General features: G+C 48.0%; 1 protein-coding gene across 1 annotated transcript in view; it reads right to left on the reverse strand.

The window, feature by feature from the left end:
- MANBA (mannosidase beta) overlaps positions 1 to 14309 on the reverse strand; it is a 79739-nt gene extending 65430 nt beyond the window's left edge. Inside the window, exons 1-3 of the mRNA XM_044274702.1 lie at positions 14126 to 14309; positions 11439 to 11549; positions 3 to 154 (exon numbers count right to left, since the gene is read on the reverse strand). Of these exons, the coding sequence (XP_044130637.1) occupies positions 3 to 154; positions 11439 to 11549; positions 14126 to 14281 (419 nt within the window). The 5' untranslated portion in view covers positions 14282 to 14309. The remainder of the gene's footprint in view (positions 1 to 2; positions 155 to 11438; positions 11550 to 14125) is intronic.
- Between the last annotated feature and the right edge of the window lie 209 nt (positions 14310 to 14518).

The following is a 14518-nucleotide window of genomic DNA, read 5'->3' on the forward strand; positions in this document are numbered from 1 at the left end:
ACTTGTCAGAATCCACTCGGTCTTGAAAAGAGTCAGCTGGTATCCAATTGGATCCTTTAAGGAATATGGGAATTCCATTAATCTTAATGTAGAAAGACAGTCCTGGAGAGCTTTCAATTGGTTCCTCAACAAGCTCAACTGTGCGGAAATAAACCTGTATTGAAAGAGAATGAACACTCTAGTATTGTTCAGAGGAAAAAAATACATTCTTAGAATCCCAAACTAATGGCATATCACTATGCCATGACCTCTGGTAGTTGCAAAAACATTTTTGGCAGCCTTCACACACATTAAAGTGTTTTCCCTGTTTGTTTGTTTTTGACAGCTTTTCTTTGTCAAAATGCTGTGACCAGATGCTACTTCAAACTTTATATCAAATTATTAAAAAGCCTACCTACATGCCATTTTTATTTTGACTTTTTTTTTTTTAAATGCAGCATGATCTGTGTCAGGGGTCTCAAACTCAGACCAAAATATATTAAATAAAGGGAGAAAAGAAGAAATGAATCGCACATCCACTGCTAATGCTTTGATCTCATCCCTGCATTTCTGCAGGAGACCGCGCTAAATAGCGCATGTGTACCACCTCCATGCTACTTGCTAAATGAGGCATTAGTGTACATTTTGATCAAAAGGCATAAGCCCACTCACCACGCCAAGGTTGCCTCTATGAATGGGTCCTAAGCTAAAATTGGCGCGGCGCTGCACTGCGACCACCAGCGCTGCGGCGCCATCCTGGCCGGCAGCGGGACCCAGTGGCCACACAGCACCCCTGCTGCCTGACCATGCCAAACCCGGCTCTGGGCCCCACCAACCAGCCAGAAAAACAGCACAGTGGCCCCCGTGCAGCACCGTACCATGTGAACAGTTGTCAAAGCTCACCTCCTCTGAAGCTCACAGGAACTCCAACTGAGGGCATCATAGGCCAATTTAACCCCCTACTGCAGAATACTAGGCTAATTAAAATCACCTGGCGTATGGAAGGAGGATTAGCAGTGGATGTGCGATTAATTTCTTCTTTTCTCCCATTATTTAATGCATAGAATTCTGTCCCTGGATCAGCACTCCTTTCATACGGCCAGGTGATTTTAATTAGCCTAGTATTCTGCAGTAGGGGGTTAAATTAGCCTATGATGCCCTCAGTTGGAGTTCCTGTGAGCTTCAGAGGAGGTGAGCTTTGACAACTGTTCACATGGTGCGGTGCTGCACGGGGGCCACTGTGCTGTTTTTCTGGCTGGTTGGTGGGGCCCAGAGCCGGGTTTGGCATGGTCAGGCAGCAGGGGTGCTGTGTGGCCACTGGGTCCCGCCGCCGGCCGGGATGGCGCCGCAGCGCTGGTAGTCGCTGGTGGTGAGTGGGCTTATGCCTTTTGATCAAAATGTACACTAATGCCTCATTTAGCAAGTAGCATGGAGGTGGTACACATGCGCTATTTAGCGCGGTCTCCTGCAGAAATGCAGGGATGAGATCATAGCATTAGCAGTGGATGTGCGATTCATTTCATTTCTTCTTTTCTCCCATTATTTTTTCAGACCGAAATATAGGCCACACATATAAAAGAAAATCCAGTTGCCTGGCTGCGTGCATTTCAAATCCAATACAATGCACATACATCACACTCAACCCCTGAGCTTCACTTCAGTCTAATCTGTTTTCAAACATAAATTTCACATAGCTAGACAACCCCTTCTTAATGCAGACTCAGATGAGACCCCAAAATTAAATTTAAAAAAAAAATGGATCAGACGCCAGAATTAATACAGACCCCAGACCAGTCCCTAAAATTAATACAGACCCCCAAATTCATAGACCCTGGATCAAACTCTAAATTAGTCTGCAAATTTATTGAGCCGGTTAACTTTAATACGATAATCTTGTAGACGTACTAATCAAATACTGTTTACTGCCTAGCTGAAGTACGTTAAAAACACAATTTAGTCATATTAAAAGTTGATCTCCACATGAATAGGCTGATAAGGTGAGCTGGAACTTTGACAGACCAATTATATGATGGTTCCTAGTTACACCCTACCACAAGAACTCCTTTATATTTAGGAGTATGAAAATTGAGGGGTAAATCCTCTTGTGAGCCTAAAAAAATGTTTTTGCACTACATACACAGGGCTGTAGACCCCTTGGTAAGTGCTGTATAGGACCTCACACTTAAAGGATGAATCCCTATCCGGGCTCAATATATAAGCGAGAGTCCGTCTGCACGTATTCTCTGTATTGCAGTCTAATGCTCGACGCGTTTCCCTTCCGACAGTTGTCAGTAATTAATCAGGAGCATTAGACCTAATGTTTGGCAGACATCATATATTGCAACCCTGATGGTGGGTATGCAATAGTCTTGCTACACACATTTAGGTCTACTGACTAGAAAGAAGCTGCGCGCTTCTGATATTGTGCGTGCATCGAGGCTGAATATAAACACCTTGGGCCTGTACTTCACATCTGTAATTGATGAAAAACATATCACTTTTCTGGACCTTGCAATCGAGATTGACCCCTCTGGATATCTTAAAACAAAAGTGTTTCGTAAACCCACGGCCACTAATGCCCTCTTGAGATGGGAGAGTGGACATCCGTACCCACTCAAGAGGGGCGTTCCTAAGGGGCAGTACCTTAGAATGAAACGGAACTGCTCTCAGTAGTCTGTTTTTAAGGTATCAGCGGATGACCTGGAAAAACGGTTTGTTGAGAAGGGATACCCTAAACCTGTTCTAAAGGAGGCCTATTAACATGCGGCTGCATGTGATAGGGAACATCTCTTGCATCCCAAAAATAGGACATCTGAGGATGCACGGTTATGTATCATAGGAACCTTCGACACGGCGCACAAGAAGATACGTGCATTGTTGACTGAGCACTGGGAGATTTTAGAAACTGACCCAGATGTCGGACATCTAGTAGGTGGGTATCCCATGATCACATACCGTCGTGGGGGAAACATTAAGGATAAGGTGGTCCACAGTGCCTTTAACTCTCCTATGAATGAGACCTGGTTAGGGGCAAATATACCAAATGGCACATATAAATGTGGAAACTGCATAGCCTGCAAAGTGATCTTAAAGGGTATACATTTTACCAGCTCAACCACAGGGCATGAATATAACATCAAATTCTTTATCAACTGTAAGACAGTAGGGGTGGTATATCTCGCGACCTGCATTTGTGGATTACAATATGTAGGGAAAACTAAGCGCGAATTTAGGAGGCGCATAGGGGAACACCTATTGAAGATCAGAAGCTTTGGCGATACCCCCATTGCGCAACACGTGGCAACTTGCCATCCCAGGACAACAGATTGCTTCAAATTTCAGGGCATTGAACATGTAAGACCACCGCCCAGGGGAGGTGATATTGATACACTGCTTCTCAGAAAGGAGGCACAGTGGATCTTTACACTAAACACTGTTAAACCAAAGGGTCTGAATGATACGATTTCATTTGCATGTTTTATTAAATGAAGGGCAGTGCCCTCTACCCTTGCTGGTCAGTGTATGATATTTATCCTCTGTCTTTCATTTGGATAGATATACTGTTCCCTCTGATGACTCTCCTTTACTGTGACCTCTCCCTATCGATCATATGTGGAGACCATCCATGAAATGGGACCCAAGTGTGTCCCTAATGTCCTGAGTATGAGTGTCCGTGGCTGACGCTTCTGATATTTATGGGGACTCCTAAGGGACTATATGTAATGGGATCCCCTATACTTCAAGCAGGATATTTTTTTTATTTTATTTTTTTGATTTTTTTCTGCCTCAGGCAGGATAGACTTTTTCTGCTTATCCTCTGGTAACCACTTATGGCAGTATAGATTTTAAGTTGTTCCGATTATCTAAACATTGGCTTTACCTGGACATGAAGATATCCTACGGATTCTATGCTCCAGTCCAGATGGTGACTCAAGCATACGTCACGATTATACACTCCCCCTTGTCATAGCGACGAATGATGACAGGAGGAGGCGGAGTCGACGTGAACGGCTGTTTAATGGGCTGTCTGTCCACTGGTGATGACGACAGTGGGAGGCGCGGCCATCTAGAGATCGAACGCCCATTGGATGCCTGTTAGAGGCTCGGCAAGAGAAGGGGAGGAGACATCTCCATTTCAACAGCGCACACTACGCGCGCGTTACAGCCATTACAGTGCCGGGAGGCTCGCTGCTGCACGCACGATATCAGAAGCGCGCAGCGTCTTTCTAGTCAGTAGACCTAAATGTGTGTAGCAAGACTATTGCATACCTACCATCAGGGTCGCAATATATTAGGTCTAATGCTCCTGATTAATTACCGACAACTGTCGGAAGGGAAACGCGTCGAGCATTAGACTGCAGTACAGAGAATACAAGCAGACTGACTCTCGCTTCTATACAGTGCCCGGATAGGGATACATCCTTTAAGTGTGAGGTCCTATACAGCACTTACCAAGGGGTCTACAGCCCTGTGTATGTAGTGCAAAAACATTTTTGGGGGATCACAAGAGGATTTACCCCTCAGTTTTCATACTCCTAAATTTATAGAGCCAACAAATTTAGACAGCTCAGCCCCCAAATTCATACAGACATCAGATTAAAATCCAAATCATACCCCAAATGTATACAGACCCCGGAACACATTGTAAATCAGCCTCCAAAGTCATATAGACCCCAGACCAGAACAAAAATGTATACAGATCCCAAATCATCTCACCCAACCCCTCTGTCCCCTAAATGCAGACCTAAGAGCAGACAAAAAATAATAATAATAATCACCTCTCCTCCTCCTGGCACTGCCACCACTCTGGTTCTTTGTGCAGCGCAGTACTGTGTCCTGGCGCCAGCGCTGCACTGCATCCTGACGCTGCACAAAGTCAGGTCACAGTGTTCACCTATGCAAGTTAAGTCCTGAAGCTATAGGCTTTCCGAAAATATTGTATTGCTGGTGCCCAGAAAAAGGACAAGGGAGCGGTGAGTAATGCCAGCACAAGCAGTGCCATACTCACTGCTCCCTGTCCAGTACTATTGTGCTCTTCCACTATAGAAGCGATCATTAGCTAATAGCGCACCCCCCTCTTGAGGTATCGGGGGCTGCAGTCAACTGCCTCAGGGGCCGAATGTGGCCAGTGGGCTGCGTGTTTGAGACCTCTGATGTAGGTGTAGCTTTTTTATGGCATTTTTCTCATAGGTTTCTCTATATTACTTGAAAAACGAGATTTTTGTATAACTTACCAGTAAAATCTCTTTCTCGCTCTTTCCTTGGGGGACACAGAAGACCTTGGGTATAGCTCATCTCCCTAGGAGGCGTGACACTAAGTGAAAACTGTTAAGCCCCTCCTCCACAGCTATACCCTCAGCCTGGAGAGAGAGACTGCCAGTTGCGTGTCCAAGTAGTAAGAAAAGGCAAAGTCCAACCAGTGGAAACAACAAGCCAACTACCCAACGGGTAAACAAAACTCGGAAACCGTGCAGAAAAAAACCAATGAATGGGTGGGTGCTGTGTCCCCCAAGGAAAGAGCGAGAAAGAGATTTTACTGGTAAGTTATACAAAAATCTCGTTTTCTCGCCCAATTTCCTTGGGGGACACAGAAGACCTTGGGACGTTCAAAAGCAGTCCAAGAGGGGAGGGACCACAGCACCAAGGCGAAGCACCCGAAGGCAGCAAGGAAATGCCACCTGCAAAAACCAGGCGGCCCAAGGCAGCAACCGCCGCCGAAGCCAGAGTACGCACCCAGGTAAACCTGGTAAAGAGTGCAAGGAAGACCGTGGCCACCCTGCACAATGACATGGCTGAAGCCCATGCCTCCCGCCCCGGAGGCACCAACCGCTCTGGTGAAATGAACGGTGACACCATAAAAACAGAGCCCTGCCCTTGAGCAGTAACCACAGCAATAGCCACGTGGTTAAGCGGAGGAAAGCACCCAGGAGCCGTGAACCTTGGCGCGGACCTCCTGGAAACAAGAGACAGAGCGTCGACAAGAGTCGGAGATGTCCAAGCAAAAAACTGCAGACACTTCAAGTAACAGAGTCCCAGTCGCAGGTCCAGGTCAGACTGGAGAAGACCGAATCACGGGAAGAGAAAGGCAGAATTGGGTGAATGCCCAGCTTCCTAAAGAACCCCAGGGAAGACCCTAAGTCAGACAACAGAACCTGGACGAAGCACGGCCGGGAGCGAACACTAGTGTGCTCGCTGGACTCGTCTGGGCAGACGGGAGGAAATCCAATGCGAGTAAGCGCAAATCAGTGACACGGCAAAAAGGTTGGGAAAACTGGTCCCGTCGGCCCCGAGCAACGCCGTCCCGAATCCACGCGGAGTGGGGGAGCAGATGGACAAACGGAAGGAACCGAAAGGGACCCGGCCAGTTTCCAACAGACTCCAGGACAAGTCAGGCTAAAGTCCTTGTCGTTGTAGCCACCACAGGAAGGTGTTCTACCGACCCGAAGAGGGGGCTTGAAGGGTAATCTTGACAGAAGAAAGTAGGCACGCCAGGTTACCGAGAAGGTAAAGTCCAAGCAGGACCAGCGCCCAGAATGGTAAAAGCAATCTGCACCCAGCCGGAGGACAGAATGCGGCAAACCCAGTAATAGGCACACAGCTAGTACAGCCAGTGTGAACAATGGAGACAGTACGAGGTCATAAGGAACACCGGGACCATCCATATGAACAACCTTGGTCTCCCCAGGGGGGGAGGGCAGTGAAGGAACAGCCCCTGAAGCCTGGCCGGGCAGAAGCCACATCGGAGTGAAACTGACCCAGGAGAAGCCAAAACAGAGCCGTCGAGAGAAAATATAGCCGAGAAGACGGATGACACCCTCCAACCGCAAGGAGAAGTGGGCAACAGGGAAGCCACAGGACCGCTCAAAAAGCAGAACTCCGCTACTCCGAGATGTCCGGCTCACCAATTCGCAGAAGGCGAATACCCTAACGAATCGAAAGTGGAGGTCCCTGACCTCGGTAATCGAGCAACCAAGAGAAGTTGGGTGACCTGCTCAAAAAGAGCGGCTAGAACCTGGTAGCAAAACAAACTGAAGCACGGAGGGTGCCAACAGGAAGGACTCAAACCAAAACGCATCCAAGAGGAGGAATGGCAACAGGCGAGGGAACCGTAATCCGGCCAGAGCCAACGTAGACTGCGAGGGACGCTGGAGACAGCACTCTCGACCATGTGACCGCTTGCGCTGGGAAGCAACGCCACAGGGTAACTAATGGGTACGCATCCAGGAACCACAAACACTCCCCAGACGGAAGGGCCAACGAATATGGTGGATACCGTCACAACGGAAACACCAAATATACCCTCCGAACAGAGAACGGATACCACCCAGCTCGCTGCAGTAGAGAACAATAGAGCCCGTCCAGGCCAGGTGAACAGAAAGATCTCCTCAGAGAAGAGTGCCAGGCCGGCGGCAATCACCGTATCCCAAGAGAAAAACGACAAGTCGCAGGAAGAATGGAGGCATATGTACAAGCAGCCCCATAAGCAGTGAGAAAGCCAACCCACCTACGGAAGGAGAAGGCATACACGGCCCAACAACGCACAGAGTAGCAGCCCCAAGAGCGTCCGCCCACTGCGAAATAGTCATACAGCAAGGAGGGCCAGCCACAGAGCCCCACAGAAGTGCAAAGTGCAACCGGAAGGGGGGACACACACAAGACTAGTATGGCATGCGACGGAGCGCAAGCAGTCTGCCCAGAAGAGAGGGCAATGTACTTGGCAAACAGTGCGGGCAGCAAGCGTGCAAAGCCCGCCCAACTAGGGGGTGATGCCCAAGACCAGCACCTACTTCAGAGAAGGAAGACATACCATATTCCGCCCAGAAGAGGGCCATGCACATGGCCCCACCGCATCCAGCAGGACGTCCACCTAGATGAAAAGGGGACATGCACAGGGTAAGCCTAGCATTAAGTGAGTGTGCAATAATCCACCAAACACCGAATTTTGTGAGAGTACAACTACTTCGCCAATGAATGGGGACAAGAACAAGTCCAGCACAGCACATACAAGGACAGGTGTGAGTCCTGTGAGCGTACAAAAAGTCCACCCATGGAATGAGGGGTGGTCACGCACAAGGCCAGCACCGTATCCAATGGGAGTGCAAGCATTTCACCCAACTTAGAGGCCAGCAACGTATCTGGTGAGAGTGCAGTATGCTACCCAGAAGGGGGAGCCATGCCCATGGCCAGTATTGCAACCAGGGAGAATGCGAGCACCCCGCCATGGATGGGGGTCAGGCACCTGGCCAGCAGCACACTGGCGAGAGAACAAACACAGTCAGTGAGAGCGTGTGTATGTTGCCTGAGGAAAGGAGACATGTCCATGGCCGGCAGCGAATCCAGTAAGAGTGCCGTACACCGCCCACGGAAGGGGGAACATGTACACTGGCCGGCAGTGGATTTAGTGAGTTGCAAGCATCCCACCATGGAAGGGGGTCCTGCACGCGGCCAGCAACTTATCAGCGAGAGAACGACCCCAGTCAGTGAGGGAGTATGCATGGCGCTTGAGGGAAGAAGGCATGCCCAAGGCCGGCAGCGAATCCAATGAGAATGCAGCATACCGCCTATGGAAGGAGGTAATGCACACGGCCGGCTGCCCAGCACCATAACCAATAAAGTGCAGTATTCCGCCTAGAGGAAGGGGGTCATACACAAGACCGGCAGCGAATCCAGTGAGTGCAGCATTCCGCCCCTGGAAGGGGGTCATGCACAAGACCGGCAGCGAATCCAGTGAGTGCAGCATTCCGCCTATGGAAGGGGGTCATGCACAAGACCGGCAGCGAATCCAGTGAGTGCAGCATTCCGCCTATGGAAGGGGGTCATGCACAAGACCGGCAGCGAATCCAGTGAGTGCAGCATTCCGCCTATAGAAGGGGGTCATGCACAAGACCGGCAGCGAATCCAGTGAGTGCAGCATTCCGCCTATGGAAGGGGGTCATGCACAAGACCGGCAGCGAATCCAGTGAGTGCAGCATTCCGCCCATGGAAGGGGGTCATGCACATGGCCGGTATCAAATCCAGTGAGAGCAGCGATTTCGCCTATGGAAAGGAATCACGCACATGGCCGGTAGTGAATCCAGTAAAAATGCAGCGGTCCCCTATGGAAGGGGGTCGTGCACCAGACCAACACCGTATCTGGTGAGAGTGCAGAGTCCACCTATGGAAGGAGGACATGCACAAGACCGGCAACGAATCCAATGAGTGCAGCATTCCGCCTATGGAAGGGGGTTGTGCACATGGCCTGCAGCGAATCCAACGAGTGCAGCGTTCTCGTGCACATGGCCAACACCGTATTCGGTGAGAGTGCAGTATTCCACCTAAGCGGGGGGGTCATGCACCAGGCAAGCCTGCAGCCCGAGAGAGTGCAGTATCCTCCCGCCTAGGAAGGGGTTGTCTGCACATGGCAATTACCATAGCTGGAGGGCGCATGCACTTGGCCAGCGCTGCATCCCGGAGAGGGCCAAAGAAGGGAAGCATGCACCAGCCGGGGAGTGCGACACCATGCCGCTCATGGAAGGAGCACGCATACAGGCGGCGCTACTGAGATAAGGCTGCAGCGTCCTGCGCAGCGCACAAGAAATCCATTAACTTAACCATGTCATGCATTCCCAAATAAAAAATAGCCTCACTGAGGCAGAAAGAAGTGCCACCATACAGGTGCCCAGCATAGAAGTAGAGGGGGGGGGGGGGGCGCGCCAGCCATATAGGCCCATCAGCCGAATAAAACAAACAAAAGCACGGGGGCCGGTACCCGAAGGGTTAACAGCCACCAACCTGGAAGGGAGGAGGAGGCGGCGCCGCGATCCCCTGGGGGCGGGGAACCTCCAGGCGGGAAGAATTCGCGCCCGGAGAAGTTCCCGCCCCCTCCAACAGAGGCCGGAAGTTTGCGGCCTAGCAGGCCGTGAAGCCGGGGCCTAAATTTTCTGCGGCACCCGGCTGACCGGGGCCGCACAGGAAACCGGAGCGGACTGCCTGGACAAACCGGCCGCGGAAGCCCACCCCGCGGACCGGAAGTCAGAGGCCCGGGTGGAGCGCCGGAATGCGGCCCAGTAGGCCCGGAGCCTGGACCTAAATTTACGGCGCCCGGCCGGCCGGAAGTCGCCGACGGCCGGCCGGAATCGTTGGAGCATCGTGCTCAAGCCAATGCCGGCCGCGGGAGTCTACCCCGCAGGCCGGAACAGTCGGGGGCCGGGAGAGTGCGGCCCAGCTCGGAGGTGCGGCCCAGCAGGCCGGGAAGAAGCGCCGGAGGTGCGGGCGCCCAAGCAGCACTGCCTTCAGGAAAAGGCCCCCGGTCCAGAGCAGCGCATCGGTGAGGGGATGGGGGGACCCTGAGACCGGGTGCCCGTGAGGATGTGAGCACAGCGTTCCAGGAGGGACGCTGATAAGTGAAGGGAGACTGCCTATTCGCAGCATTCTGCTGCTAAAATGTCCCATGAGGGCCAGAAGGGAGGAGAGGGAGCAGGAGTGGAATGTCGCCCCGCAGCACCCCAGGGGCCAGCCTAGGTCCAGCAGTGACCGAAGGGTCCAAGTATGGGGGGTCAGGCACGCAGGAGACCAGGGTGGGGGGTGGGGGACGTAGGGCTGGAGAAGCCACTCTCTCACCATAGTCGTCTTCACCCTCAGTCCATTCCAGCAGGGTCGCCCCTTCAGCTACTGGCACCGTAGTGGCAGGACGCTGGGAGAGGGACTTGGCGTGCGGGCGACCCTTGCGCTGGCGGGATGTAGGGGAGCTGGGCTGCCCTGATCCACCTTGTCTTCTGTGGGGGAGGCAGCAGTGCGGATGACCGGCACTGGCGCAGCTCAACCCCGGGAGAAACAGAGAGGTCTAGTGCGACTCTGTTGTCCCTGATGATCTGGAACAAAAAGAAAAGAAAAAAGTAAAAATCAAAATTTAAACAAGGAGAAAACAGCCCTGCAGAGCAGGGAGTGTCTTGCCTCCTTGGACACTAAGCAAAAACTGGCAGTCTCTCTCTCCAGGCTGAGGGTATAGCTGTGGAGGAGGGGCTTAACAGTTTTCACTTAGTGTCACGCCTCCTAGGGAGATGAGCTATACCCAAGGTCTTCTGTGTCCCCCAAGGAAATTGGGCGAGAAATAAGGAATGTTTCAAAATTCAAACATTTCAAAAGTTACATGATACAAAATAAATAGCAACCAAAAATGATTGGAATTCATGGTGTTTTTTATAACAAGGGTTAGAAAAGCTGAAAAATCATAAGTGCATACAAAATATAGACTATTCTCCTTGTCAAAAAGTGGAACAAAGATTGTAATACATTTGTTCGTACTATACAGCTTCATGATAGGCATGTCTGAATGGAACTTTTTCTGCTGCTGTACATGGGCAACCTTCCACTTCTACACTGACACTTAAGATATAAGTTTATTCAGTAAATGACAGAATAATCTGAGAAAAGTTTAAAATGTAATGACTGGAAAAAAAAAAAAAATGTAATCCACAAACCTTAGTTGACTTTTCAATAAGGTATTCACCCCCAAAGTGAAAAGTGACAGACATATTGTAACCTGTTTGAAGACCATAACCATTTGGCCACCACACATCTACAGATGTATTCTGAAAGAAATAAAAACATAAACTTTTAAAGGGAACCTATCACATAGAACATGGTGTCTGATCTGAAGGACAATTGTTATAGAGCAGTAGGAGCTGAGAAGATTGAGATAGACAGATATACAGTACAGACCAAAAGTTTGGACACACCTTCTCATTCAAAGAGTTTTCTTTATTTTCATGACTATGACAATTGTAGATTCACACTGATGTGAGAATGCCAAGAGTGTGCAAAGCAGAAATCAAAGCAAAAGGTGGCTAGTTTGAAGAACCTAGAATATGACATATTTTCAGTTGTTTCACACTTTTTTGTTATGTATATAATTCCACATGTGTTAAGTCATAGTTTTGATGCCTTCAGTGTGAATCTACAATTTTCATAGTCATGAAAATAAAGAAAACTCTTTGAATGAGAAGGCGTTTCCAGACTTTTGGTCTGTACTGTATATTAATGAAACAAATTCTGTGAAACGTGTATTTCAGTCATTTAAATTCCTGCTCATTCTGAGCTTTGAAGTTGAGGAGATGGTCCTATCAGTGACTGACAGCCTTCACTCTATGGCTGCGTATACAGAGATATCAATCACTGATAGGACTGTCTCCTCAACTTCAAAGCCCAGAATGAGCAGTAATTTAAAATGACTGAAATACAAGTTATACTGAATCTTTTCTCTTAAAATTATATCAATCTGCTCAGCATATCCTGCTCTTTAACATCCTGCCTGCAGATTACACTGCATTTACATGGTGACAGGATTTAATCAATGGTTTCCATATGTGCCCTTTGACTTTACTATAACTGAGCAATGGCAAAGTTCACATTCATAAATAGTATCATGTTTGGCAGTACGATAACATTTTGTTTTGCAGTTTACCCAATAAAGTTTACAACAAAAATGGGACCAGGAAAACTTTACCCTACCAGAATATATGGAGGTTATATAAGGAGTCCCATCAATTGGCTCCCCTCAACTTACAAATCAGAGAACCGCTGCAAAGAGAAGGTCCACTGGTGTCTGTGAACTAGTGCTACAGGTAACCCTTTGCGAAACTATCCCCCCCCCCCCCCCCAAACAACAACTGATCTCAGAAGTTCACTTTAAAAGTTATTAACACATTTTGAGGCAATTTTTAAATCACTGCATTTTACTCATTTTTTCAATTGTCTTTTTTTTTAAGTTTCAAAAGCCTTCACTTTCAGTGTATCCACAGACTGTCTTACTTGCTCTGACATCTCCATCTGTAGCCCTCATCTCTGAACTCCTGACATCTTGTAAACACTCCTTATTGGTAAAATCAAATTTATAAGAATATGACTCAAACAAGTGTTTATGAACTGTCAGGAGCTCAGAAATAAGTGCTACACGTGGATCTGTCAAAAGCAGCTGCCTGACAGATTCTCTGTGAAACAGAAAGTAACACTGTAGATACACTGAAAGTGAAGGCTGTAAAACAGAAACTGTTAAAAACTCAATAAAAATGGGTTGCTCTAAGCAGATTTATGTTAATTTCTATATAGATACAGTACTGCCCATAATTATTCATACCCCAGGCAAAATTTTGACTTAAAGTTACTTTTATTCAACCAGCAAGTAATAAGGCAGACAAAAGCTTGCTTAGCCTTTGCAAAAGCTCATCTGGACAAAGAAGACGACTTCTGGTCTTCGGTGTTAGGGTCAGATGAAACTAAAATATAATTTTTTGGTCACAATGATGTTTCCTTCATTTGGCGTAAAAAAGGAGAATCCTTCAACTCAAAGAACACTATCCCCACTGTCAAACATGGTGGTGGGAACCTAATGCTTTGGGGGAGTTTTTCAGCCAATGGACCAGGGAACCTAATCACAGTAAACGGCACCATGAAAAAAGAGCAATACATGAGGATTCTCAACAACAACATCAGGCAGTCTGCAGAGAAACTTGGCCTTGGGCACCAGTGGACATTTCAGCATGACAATGACCCAAAACACACAGCAAAAGTGGTGAAGAAATGGTTAGCAGAAAACAACATTAACGTTTTAGAGTGGCCCAGCCAGAGTCCAGACTTGAATCCAATTGAGAATCTGTGGAGGGAGCTAAAGATCAGGGTGATGGCAAGAAGACCCTCCAACCTGAAAGATTTGGAGCTCATTGCTAAAGATGAATGGGCAAAAATACCTGTGGAGACATGCAAAAACCTGGTCTGCAATTATAGGAAGCGTTTGATTGCTGTAATAGCCAATAACGGCTTTTCTATTGATTATTGAGAAGTGTATGAATAATTTTGGACTGGACACTTTTTGCTCAAATGTAAATAAAAGCTGAGAAATGTTTTTTTCCCACAATAATGCCTCTTGTACATCGTCTTATTATCTTTTGGGAGACACCTATGTCATTTCCCGTCAAAAAATTACTTGAAGCTGCTTGAATAAAAGTAACTTTAAGTCAAAATTTGCCCGGGGTATGAATAATTATGGGCAGCACTGTATATACATCAAACATGGTTACCACATATCTACATTTTCAGTTGGGATTCTGCAGTGCCTGCACATTTATCTGTCAGGAAACCAAAAAATACGCTAAAATATTTTCAGAATTACCTTATTAATTTTTACAATAATTTTATATGCCTGCTGACCAGGAACAATACTCAGATCCTGAGACCGGTCAATCTGAAGCTGTGGTATCCTGATGACTACTTGTCCTGGAAGGACGTTCATAGTGATTGTATCAAAAACAGGCTCAATGAGAACCATCCACTGGGATGTTGTGTTATCTGAATAGAAGAGACAACAACAAACAATACGGACAGTTACAACGATTATCGAAATACAACTACAAAAATACTAAGATGTCAAAACCAGCCTTTCACTACGAGTTCTAGAGTCCTGCAGTGCGATCCTCAGGATAGACCTTCAATATGTACAAAAGCCATATATAAGCCTAAAGAGACCATACTCAATTTTCTCACCCTGGTCCTTAACTAATGAACC

The sequence above is a fragment of the Bufo gargarizans genome, unplaced genomic scaffold (genome assembly GCF_014858855.1).
Source record: "Bufo gargarizans isolate SCDJY-AF-19 unplaced genomic scaffold, ASM1485885v1 original_scaffold_2009_pilon, whole genome shotgun sequence".
NCBI classification, from domain to species: Eukaryota; Metazoa; Chordata; class Amphibia; order Anura; family Bufonidae; genus Bufo; species Bufo gargarizans.